This window comes from Salmo salar, chromosome ssa01 (assembly GCF_905237065.1).
Source record: "Salmo salar chromosome ssa01, Ssal_v3.1, whole genome shotgun sequence".
Taxonomy (NCBI): Eukaryota; Metazoa; Chordata; class Actinopteri; order Salmoniformes; family Salmonidae; genus Salmo; species Salmo salar.
The window spans coordinates 74,243,576-74,255,856 of NC_059442.1; the positions used below are offsets into that span (position 1 = coordinate 74,243,576).

Below are 12,281 nucleotides of genomic sequence, written 5' to 3' on the forward strand. Positions count from 1 at the left end.
GGCGGGAGAAATGGACCTGGGAGGAAGTTCTGGACGGGGCCGGACCTTGGCACCAGGCTGGGGATTATCGACGCCCGCAGTGGGAAATTGAGGCAGCCAAGGCAGAGAGGCGGTGGTACGAGGCCAAGTACGCGCTGAAGGAGAAGCACGAGAGGCACCCCCAAGAATTTTTTTGGGGGGGGCACACGGGTAGTTTGGCTAGGCGTAAGAAGAGCCGGAAGCCAGCTACCCGTGGTTATATGGAGGAGCGTATGGGGTGGAGAGCGCTATGTTTCGCTGAGGAGCGCACTATCTCACCCATACGCACGCACAGTCCGGTGCGCGTTATTCCAGCCCCTCGCAGGTGCCGTGCTAGAGCGGGCATCCAGCCTGGTAGGAGGATGCCTGCGCAGCGCATCTGGTCGCCGGTACGCCTCCGAGGACCAGGCTACCCAACTCCCGCTCTACGCACGGCTACCATCAGGCCCCTGCACAGCCCAGTCTGCCCTGTACCGGCACCCCGCTCGTACAGGGCTACTAGTTCCATCCAGCCAAGACGGGTTGTGCAGGAGGTAAGATCGAGACTGACTGTGCGCCTCCATAGCCCTGGGTTTCCAGCTCCTGTCTCTCGTGCGGACCCGGAAGTGCGTCAACCCAGTCCGACTCGTCCTGTTCCCGCTCCCCGCACTAGCCTGGAGGTGCGTGTACATAATCTGGTAAGCCCAGTACCAGCACCACGCACCAGGCTACAAGTGCGTCAACCCAGCCTCGCCAGTCAACAGTCATCATCAGAGCTGCCCGCCAGTCAACAGTCATCATCAGAGCTGCCCGCCAGTCAACAGTCATCATCAGAGCTGCCCGCCAGTCAACAGTCATCGTCAGAGCTGCCCGCCAGTCAACAGTCATCATCAGAGCTGCCCGCCAGTCAACAGTCATCGTCAGAGCTGCCCGCCAGTCAACAGTCATCGTCAGAGCTGCCCGCCAGTCAACAGTCATCGTCAGAGCTGCCCGCCAGTCAACAGTCATCGTCAGAGCTGCCCGCCAGTCAACAGTCATCAGAGCTGCCCGCCAGTCAACAGTCGTCAGAGCTGCCCGCCAGTCAACAGTCGCCAGAGAGGTCAGACTGCGCTGAACTGCCGGAGTGGCCAGACTGCGCTGAACTGCCGGAGTGGCCAGACTGCGCTGAACTGCCGGAGTGGCCAGACTGCGCTGAACTGCCGGAGTGGCCAGACTGCGCTGAACTGCCGGAGTGGCCAGACTGCGCTGAACTGCCGGAGTGGCCAGACTGCGCTGAACTGCCGGAGTGGCCAGACTGCGCTGAACTGCCGGAGTGGCCAGACTGCCCTGAACTGCCGGAGTGGCCAGACTGCCCTGAACTGCCGGAGTGGCCAGACTGCCCTGAACTGCCGGAGTGGCCCGAGTGGCCAGACTGCCCAGACTGTCCCGAATTGCCAGACTGCCCAGACTGTCCCGAATTGCCAGACTGCCAGACTGTCCCGAATTGCCAGACTGCCCAGACTGTCCCGAATTGCCAGACTGCCCAGACTGTCCCGAATTGCCAGACTGCCCCGACTGCCCCCCGGCGATGCCAGACTGGCCCGACTGCCCCTCGGCGATGCCAGAGTGGCCCGACAGCCTGGAACGGCCGGAACCAGAGCCACCTCCAGAAATAGGTGGGTTGGGGAGGGGGGGTGTAGCACAGTGCCGTCATTGACGGCAGCCACCCTCCCTTCCCTCCCTTTAGAAAAGGGGACTTTTTGTTGGTGTTGCTTGGGGTTATTTTTTGTTAAGGTGCTTCTGGGGTAGCACCTTTAAGGGGGGGGGGTACTGTCACGTCCTGGCCAGTATATAAGGTTAATTGTTTTTGTAGTTTGGTCAGGGCGTGGCAGGGGGTATTTGTTTTATGTGGTTCGGGGTGGTGTGTTTGTGTAAAGGGTGTTTGATTTAGTATTTTCGGGTTTTGGTTTATGTCTAGGTAGTTCTATGTGGAGTCTAGTGAGTGTATGTCTATGTTTGGTTAATTGGGGTTGGGACTCTCAGTTGAAGGCAGGTGTTGTCTATCTGCCTTTGATTGAGAGTCCCATATATTAGGGTGTGTTTGTGTGTGTGATTTGTGGGTGATTATTCTGTGTATAGCCTTGTGCCTTACCAGACTGTTTATTTGTCGAGTGTTCGTTTTTTCGTTATTTGGTATGTTCATTTTTGAGAGTAATTAAAAATCAAGATGAGCATTCACGTACCTGCTGCGTTTTGGTCCTCATTCACCGACAACAACCGTGACAACTGTCTGGCCACTCTACCATAAAGGCCTGATTGGTGGAGTGCCTCAGAGACGGTTGTCCTTCTGGATGGTTCTCCCATCTCCACAGAGAAACTCTGGAGCTCTGTCAGAGTGACCATTGGGTTCTTGGTCACCTCCCTGACCAAGGCCCTTCTCCCCCGATTGCTCAGTTTGGCTGGGCAGCCAGCTCTAAGAAGAGTGTTGGTGGTTCCAAATTTCTTCCATTTAAGAATGATGGAGGTCATTGTGTTCTTGGAGAACTTCAATGCTGCAGAAATGTTTTGTTACCCTTCCCCAGATATGTGCCTCGACACAATCCTGTCTCTGAGCTTTACGGACAATTCCTTCAACATCATGGCTTGGTTTTTGCTTTGACATGCGCTGTCAACTGTGGGACAAAGCATGTCCAATCAATTGAATGTACCACAGGTGGACTCCAATCAAGTTGTAGAAACATCTCAAGGAAGATCAATGGAAACAGGATGCACCTGGGTTTAATTTTGAGCCTCATAGTAAAAGGTCTGAATAGTTATTTACATATATTTTTTTTATACATTATGCATTTATACATACAGAAAATGCGGAAAAATAATTGCATTCGTTTTAGAATAAAGCTGTAACGTAACAAAATGTGGAAAAAGGAAGGGGTCTGAATACTTTCCGAATGCACTGTAGACTGATCAGGTGAATCCAGGGAAAGCTATGATCCCTTATTGATGTCACTTGTTACATCCACTTCAATCAGTGTAGGTGAAGGGGAGGAGACGGGTTAAATAATGATTTTTAATCCATGAGACATGGATTGTGTATGTGTGCCATTTAGAGGGTAAATGGGCAAGACAAAGTGCCTTTGAATGGGGTATGGTAGTACAGTAGGTGCCAGGTGCACCGTTTTTTGTCAAGAACGGCAACACTGCTGGGTTTTTCATGCTCAAAAGTTTCCCTTGTGTATCAAGAACGGTCTACCACCCAAAGGACATCCAGCCAACTGTGGGAAGCATTGAAGTCAACATAGGCCAGCATCTTTGTGGAACGCTTTCGACACCTTGTAGAGTCCATGTCCTGACGAATTGAGTCTGTTCTGAGGGCAAAAGGGGTTGCAACTCAATATTAGGAAGGTGTTCCTAATATTTTGTACACTCAGTGTATGTCTAGTTACTATGTTAAACCACTTTTGTAGAATGACCCTATGGGCACTGGTCAAAAGTAGTGCACTATAAAATGAGTATGGTGCCATTTGTGATGAAGCCAGTGACCAGTCAGCAGTCACACTCCTGAAATATAACCTCTGTCTGATTGGTTTAAACCCTAATGCTTTATACTGACACTGACTGACTGTAATGTTCCATTTCAGTGAATTGTGAAATGTTTCAGTAGTTTCAGTTTCAGTAAACAGTTTATTTCAGTAATAAGTAGAACTGTTTCAGTAAATAGTTATAACTGAAGTTGCACTAAACCTGCAGATTGTTTGGAGGGGACTTCCTGTGTTTTTAGTTTTTCTTAATTACCAATATTCAGCTATTTATTATGATAATAGATTATTTGTTAATATTAGACATTGTCTGTCTTCCAGCATGATGGGTTGCCCTACTGTCACAAACCGTGCTACGGAACTCTGTTCGGACCCAAAGGTAAGAGGTTACTGTTAAAAAAGCATAATCGCAGGTGTGTGGAAGAATGGCTATAGCTTGAATTCAGTAAGGCATTTATCCAATAATAGGATAGGATAAACTTAATTGGCTTTTTTTCACTTACGAAAAATGTATCAACCCATACGAAAATGCATTAATTATAATCCACCTAATATATAATTCAAATTTCCTGTTGCTGCAGAATTATTATCCTGCTGTAGCATACTTGTTCAAATTTTGATCCTACATCACTGTGCCATTACCATATATGTTAATTTATTTACTTATTTTTAACTGTTAGTTTGTTTTGCCAAAATCTTATTTGTTGTGTCAGGTTAAGGTTTATTTTATTTTCAAATTTCAGCACTCACACATGCACACAAACACACACACACACACAACACATTCAGTAGCACAAATGTACTAATTTCCTCACTCACACAAACAGCCATAAAAGTACTTGATTGATTAATAAAACAATGTTAAAAACATTATAACATTTCATCACCCCTATACTATACCGGATGCTATACGGTCATACAAGGCATTTCCTTTCCCATGAATCAAAGTGCAAGACGTCCTCAGTGTGCTGTGTGGGGACCAGATGGATATTAATATATCTATAATGACCTCCTGCCCTGGTGTTATACCGCCTGGCCAGTGGGGCCTCATTTCTTAAAGTTGCTTCAATTGAAAAGTTTGAAAGTTGTATAAAAAGTAGGCCTCGTTTCAAAGTTGCTTAAATCTGTGACAACATTTCGAAGCACACCAAAATCCAATGATTTGTGTGTGCCATTAAAAAACTGGATTCAGAATTTTGGTGTTCACGTCACATAGGCTTACACACTTAGCAATTATGGATTTTGAGTATTCACTAGTTTCACCTGGAAGAAATACATACACATTTGGGTTTGTGAGTGCATGAATGAACTCTGATATAATCTGAGGTGCTTCCCTTTTAAAAGTGAAAACAATTCTAAAAAAAGGGGATTTTATAAACTCATCATAACATTTTTGTCTGACTAAGCGGGGGTGCATTCAGACATTTGGGTATTATTCTGGGTAATTATGACATGCTCTGTATCCCAAATGGCACCCTATTCCTTATATAGTGCACAACTTTTGCCCAAAGCCCTATGGGTCCTTTCACTACTAAGACTTTAATTGGATTATTACCCAATGTGATGCTTTAATCGTTCTCAGGATGACTGGAATGGTGGTTTAGTAGTGTATGAACCCAGGGACAGATTTAATAACTGGAGGAAAGATAGATGTAGTCGCTAGTGAAAGTCTACACACCCTTTGCACAGTCTTCACATTTTACTGCCTTAAAATTAAATCGAAAAAAATATTTAATTTGATTTTGTTCCTACCAATCTACACAACCTACTTCACATTGTCAAAGTGAAAGAAAAATTCTAGAACATTTTCCTAATAAAAATAAATGAACATGTCTTCATTAGGTATGCTTTCACACCCAAGTTAGTATTCAATGGAAGCACCTTTGGCAGCAATTAGAGCTGTGAATATTTTTAAATAAGATTCTAGGGGAAATTTATGTTCATTGTTTTTGTCAAAATTGCTCGAGCTCAGTCAATTTGTTGGGAATCATTCATTAATGGACAGCAATATTCAAAGAAGGAAGCCCGTGTTAAAAAAAGTATCTGCAAATCATCAATTATTTTTGCAATAAGCCTGTTAAGTAATACTGCAAGACAACACAGCAAATAAATACACTTTTTGGCCTAAATAAAAAATTACAAGTTTGGATCAAATCCAACACAACACAGGAGCAACACTGTATTTTCAAGTATTGTGATGGCAGGATCATTTTATGGGTGTGCTTGTCACCAGTATGGACTCGGGAGTTTGTCAAGATAAAAATAAACATGAAAGAAGCAAAGCCCAGGTAAAAAGTTAGAGGAAAACCCACCTCAGTCTTCTGAAAACCTAACCCCTAACCCTTTCCAGAAGGACAATTACACAAATGTTAATGCCAAAGACACACCAGAATGGTTTTTAAGAGATGTTGCGTGTTCCTGAGTTGTCCAGTCTCAGTCCTGAATTAAATGTGTTTGAATATTGCTGTCCATCAATGATTCCCAACCAAATGTACAGAGCTTGAGCAATTTTGACAAAAACAATAGATATACAGTGTATGTTGCCCTAACCTAATTTGGTAGAAAGTTATTTTAAATTATTCACAGCTGTAATGGCTGCCAAAGCTGCTTCCACCAAGTATTTACTCTGGGGTGTGAAGATATATGTAATCAACACATCTGCGTTTAAAAAAAATAAAACTTTAATAATGGGGAGTAGGTTGTGTAAATCGATAGGAAAAATATCAAATTGAATCGCTTTTCAGAATTTTTTTTTAAGGCGGTAAAATGTATAGACTGTGCAAAGGGTGTGTAGACTTTCACTAGGCACTGTATCTGCAAACTGTTGAAAGTTCCCGCAGTTTATTGAGCATAATGTTTCAAACCAAAGGTCTAAGTCACTTTCGAAAAACTGACAAGAATTATCACCTTATATTATTATGCCTGCTTATCACATGATTGTTGTGGGGGTGCCACAAAACATGGATGGGAAATATAGGCGGCAACATCTAATTTCCTAGATGGCACCTGGGTTCTATCAGTTTTGGGCCAATACATAGGTGAGGGTCATTAGACTGGGGAAGCTAAACGTAAAGTAATGACGGTTACACATCTGACAAACTTCAGCTCATATCTATGAAAATTATTTTGACTATCTTTATAGATTATCTATAAAGAATGAGATGACCCTCTAATCATGTGCATTTCAGATGAGTTGACCCAGTACATACATACAGAAACAAGGAATTTGTCTGGAATGTGTGTGTCTCTGGTGGTTTGGGTAGGATGTGGGTGGGGTTTGATTCTGGTTGTTTGGATAAAGGAACCTCAAACCCAACTGAAAAACAGCAGGCATTTCCCCTTGGCTTCTCCCTCCTCTGCAATTCTGCCTATCGTCTAACGTGGGAGTTATGCAGTAGGACCTCTACTGGGGCTTAAAGCATTTCCTTTTTTAATATAACACACTGACAACCAAATTTCGGTACAGCAGAAGAGTAACCAATGGTTCCATGGCACTAGTTGTAAGACACTGGTACTTTGGCTAAGTTCAAACTCTAGCGCCTCATAATACCACATAATACTATGGCTGCCTAATAACCTCTCCTCCAGGTGTGAACATCGGAGGGGCAGGCTCCTACATCTACGACACTCCTCAACCCGCCTTTGACAGCCCCTCAGAAGGATCTCCTACCACACCATGGACCACCGTGCAGGTCACCCGGAACCAACCTAAAGGTAAGGGACGGTAGCCTGATCCCAGATCTGTTTGCACTGTTTTGCTATCTCCTATGGTCATTGTCACGCCAAACAATACCATAGGAAGACCGCACAAACAGATCTGGGGCCAGGCTACAGCGAAAGGGGTAGTAATAGTATTATTAAGGGAGTTTAGAGTTAACACATTGTCATGACGAAAAACAAAATCCCTCCTTAGCAGACGGGCACAGAGTCAGGACAGGCAAGGGTCAAAACCAGGAGGGCGAGAAAAAGAGCGACTGGGGAAAAGCAGGAGCTGAGACAAAACGCTGGTTGACTTGACAAACAAGATGAACTGGCAACAGACAAACAGAGAACACAGGCATAAATACACTGGGGATAATGGGGAAGATGAGCGACACCTGGAGTGGGGTGGAGACAATCACAAGGACACGTGAAACAGATCAGGGCGTGACAGAAGTGGAATTGTCTAGGAGCGACAATGGCTCAGCTGCGAAGTGGTAGGCCACACAAGCTCACAGAACAGGACTGCCGAGTGCTGAAGCATAGCAAGCAACACTCACTACTGAGTTCCAAACTACCTCTGGAAGCAATGTCAGCACAAGATCTGTTCGTCGGGACCTTCATGAAATGGGTTTCCATGGCCGATCAGCCGCAGACAAGCCTAAGATCACCATGCACAATGCCAAGCATCGGCTGGAGTGGTGTAAAGCCTGCCTCCATTGGACTCTGGAGCAGTTGAAACGCGTTCTCTGGAGTGATGAATCACACTTCACCACCTGGTAGTCCGAACGCTACCTGCCACAATGTGTAGTGCCAACTGTAAAGTTTGATGGAGGAGGAATAATGGTCTGGGGCTGTTTTTCATGGTTCGGGCTAGGCCCCTTAGTTCCAGTGAAGAGAAAACTTAACGCTACAGCATACAATGACATTCTAGACGATTCTGTGCTTCCAACTTTGTGGCAACAGTTTGGGAAAGCCCTTTCCTGTTTCAGCATGAAAATGCCCCAGTGTACAAAGCGAGGTCCATTCACAAATGGTTTGTCGAGATCGGTGTGGAAGAACTTGACTGGCCTGCACAGAGCCCTGAGCTCAACCTCATTGAACACCTTTGGGATGAATTGAAACGCCGACTGCGAGCCAGGCCTTATCGCTCAAAATCAGTGCCCCGGCCTCACTAATGCTTTTGCGGCTGAATGGAAGCAAGTCCCCGCAGCAATGTTCCAACATCTAGTGAAACCCTTACCATAAGAGTGGAGGCTATTATAGCAGCAAAGGGGGACCAACTCCATATTAATGCTCATAATTTTGGAATGAGATGTTTGACGAGCAGTTGACCACATACTTTGGCTATGTAGTGTATAGACACATACACACACAGGAACGAGTCCTTTTCATCAGGGCTGCTCAGATTAACTAACCTTACCAAGTGTTCCAAGTATGACCTTTAAGGGTTAAATATAGCAACATAAAGGGGTAGAGAGAGGGTTACACAGACACACACACACACTTGTAATGATCCTATCTCTGTTCATCACTGGGGAGGAATGAGGAATTTGACAAGGGACTTAGTGTTCTATCTAACATCGACACATTACTTTGAGTTATATAAAAGGCTGACATGTATCTGATCTTTTAAGATACATATAACCCCCTAAAACATGACCAACGATGAACTTTAAAGTAATTTGCAGTACAACATTCACTGAGTGTACAAAACATGCTCTTTCCATAACATAGACTGACCAGGTGAATCCAGATGAAAGCTATGATTCCTTATTGATACCACTTCAATCAGTGTCGATGAAAGCAAGGAGACAGGTTAAAGAAGGATTTTTAAGCCTTGAGACAATTGAGACATGGATTGTGTATGTGTGCCATTCAGAGGGTAAATGGGCAAGACAAAAGATTTAAGTGCCTTTGAACAGGGTATGGTAGTAGGTGCCAGGGGCACAGCTTTGAGTGTGTCTAGAACTGCAACGCTGCTGGGTTTTTCACGCTCAACAGTTTCCCATGTGTATCAAGAATGATCCACAACACAAAGGACATCCAGCCAACTTGACACAACTGTGAGAAGCATTGGAGTCAACATGGGCCAGTATCCCTGTAGAATGCTTTTGACACCTTGTAGAGTCCATGCCCTGACGAATTGAGCCTGTTCTGAGGGCAAATGGGGGTGCAACTCAATATTAAGAAGTTGTTCCTAATGTTTGTATACTCAGTGTATGTCTAACTTTGACTATGGGCTCTATTTTAACCAACCTAATGCAATGGTAAATCTAAGCGCAGGTGGTAGTGCTATAGGTTCACATGTGTGTGTCAGAAATATTTTAGCTAATTTCACTGTCACAATTATTGGTGTACTTGCTGGCGTTGCCACGAAAGAGCTGGGTTTTGATGAATAAACAAGTTATGGGTGAGTCGAGGCTTGGCCCATCACTGGCTAATCAGAAAGTACTCCATGGCGAAATATGTGGTTGCTTCAAGCTGTGTATTTACAGTCTTTTATGTATTTCCTTGGAATCAACTCCAAATCCAATGTTAGTCTGTCATTTAAGAGATAATGCCCGAGAAGCCGGTGTTTGGAGGATATATTGGCACGGGTGTTTTTAGGCCCAAAATGAAGTTACCAAAATATTCAAATAATCTTTGACATATTTTCATTAAAAATTGTATTTTAATTAATTTATTCATACTATTTCATCCTTCCACAAGATGTAGTCTTGACACAAATCTAGGGTTGCTACCCAAGCCAGCTAGTCGTTTGTTCTATCGGTTCGGTTGCTAGAGACGCGACCCAGTCGTTCAGTCTTTTTGTTCTGTATTTGTAGTTCGTTCTAAATGTTCCATTGCCGTACTGGCTGGCAATGTTCTTATCCCTTGCTTGCTAGCTAGCCAACTACGGCTAACTTACTGTCATGTCAAAAAGTACAGCCAGAATAACAGAAAAGTAGCCGCATTTGCATTTGTTTAAGCTGTTTTCTAGAGACATTTATTTGGATACATCCATAACAATGAGCTAATGAGGCGCGATTTCACCTTGTATAGAGAATGTGCTCACTCGTCAGGACACTGTTGTTCAGAGGAGCTAGCCAACAACATAGCTAACACAACCACTTCAAACTGAAGCTGGAAAGACTGCAAACTAGCTGCACTTCATTTCATTGTACCTTTTTTCAATTTACATTTCTTTGTATATATCCATAAAAAGGATGCCAGCTGATTTTTGATTTCGACTGGCTGAGATACACTGCCTACCTGTCTGTCTCCTCCCAACACGTTCATTACTATGGGACAGCTGGAGATCTAATTTCAATATTGAAACAATGTTGCACATTTTGGAGAGACAGACAGCAAGGTTTATACAAATCTCTGCTGTTGAAAATGAAATGTTCGTCTAAAAGAAATGTGAGATAATGTCTAAATGCTTTTTATAGTGCCGATCAAGTTTATAAATTGCTTGGCTGGGCTGACAGTGGTTTGACAGTCAGATGGAACAGAGTAAATAGGTATTTTAAGGTGGTAACTTGTGGAATAGACACCTGCAGGAATGCGGTTTTAACCAATCAGCATTCGGGATTAGACCCACCCGTTGTATAAAGTTTGTTAAGTGGCTTACAGAAATGAAATAACAAAATGTAGGCCTATCTTTGCTAAATATGTTAACATGAACCCATTTCCAGTCCACATTGTTCTAAGTAATTGCATGGCTTCAATAGCATTCACACTGATATATGGGCGAGGCATACTGTAAATTGCATTATGGCTGAGTATGGACATGCCAAACATTGTCAATAAGCAAGATTAAATTCATTATTGATCAAGCCTAAAAAGAGAACGGATAATTGCAATCAAATTTGAAACAAAATATCAACTTGTTTTAAATAGGCTATGTCACACTTACAGGCCGCATAATGCTTCCGCATAAAAGTTCCAAATACATTTTTAAAAGTAGCTACATTTGTTGCTAGGTGCTGTTTGAAAAAGAAGTTGCCAGGGTAGTCTGAAAAGTTGCTAAATCTAGCAACAAAATTGCTAAATCGGCATCACTGCCGTATTCACCGAGGTTCTCATCTCTGGTTTCATGATGGGCATGACCATGCAGCCTACATCATGGAGGAGGGTAGTTTATGCTTGGTTTTTTATCAAATAAAACGAAATGGGCAAGAAATTAGTTTTTTATGTTTCTAAATAGATAGTATACTGGCACCAAAAGCACATTACGCTACTCTTGTTCCATGCACATATGAGCAGTGTGTGTCACAGCTGGATAGGCTGCGTTTCCGCTGTTAAAATTCAAGCCATTACCAACTGCGTTACCTCTAAAACCAGATTTTGGTTGGTCTTAAATATCCCTATCAGCGCTGCCTGAAATTAGCACTTTGGATCAAATTTTTAAGGACATGCCTAAAATACCCCCGCCCATCTGAGCGCAAGAAGCTGATATAAAACAGGTAAATTACCGAACCTGGCTTTAGCGCTAGAAAATGCTACTGCGCCAGTTTTTACTTGACAAAATTGCTAAACGAACGTGCGTTTGACACTAGCGCCGCCTTAAACCAGCCAAAAATAGAGCCCTACGTCTTTAAACAACTATCTCTGATTACAAGATTCAAGATTGACCCATGTTAGAACTTTCAACAGATGTTTTTAACAAACCACTTGTTGGGTTAAACATTTCCTTTAGAGATTAAAAGGATTTTGAAGGAATGGGTGGGGTAGTTGCTGATCGCTCGATGTTACATTTATAATGATTTATAATCTGTTGAATTTAGCTTTTTGCAAAACGTTCTAAACCCAAACTTTCTGTTATGTATCATGTCACTGTTTAATCTGAAAACGAAGTTTATGTGTTTGGTTAACCTGAATAGATAAATTGTATATTTTGAATAATTATGTCAAGTAGGAGTTTCAATTTATTTTATCAGCTGGACTTGGTCACTGGTATGTTGAGTTTGTGTCTTTTGCACTGGTTTGTCCTTATGTTTGCTGTCTGGTAATTTGCAGAAAATGAAATATGTGAGTTTATGTAGGATTAATTTATGAGTTTAATTGAGGCTGACTTAATTGTTT

The 12,281-nt window shown here is 43.3% G+C and overlaps 1 protein-coding gene across 1 annotated transcript in view; it reads left to right on the forward strand.

The window, feature by feature from the left end:
- Positions 1-12,281, forward strand: part of LOC106608565 (cysteine-rich protein 2) — a 29,023-nt gene that overhangs the window by 14,075 nt on the left and 2,667 nt on the right. The window contains exons 3-4 of the mRNA XM_014206549.2: positions 3,834-3,891; positions 7,101-7,226. Of these exons, the coding sequence (XP_014062024.1) occupies positions 3,834-3,891; positions 7,101-7,226 (184 nt within the window). The remainder of the gene's footprint in view (positions 1-3,833; positions 3,892-7,100; positions 7,227-12,281) is intronic.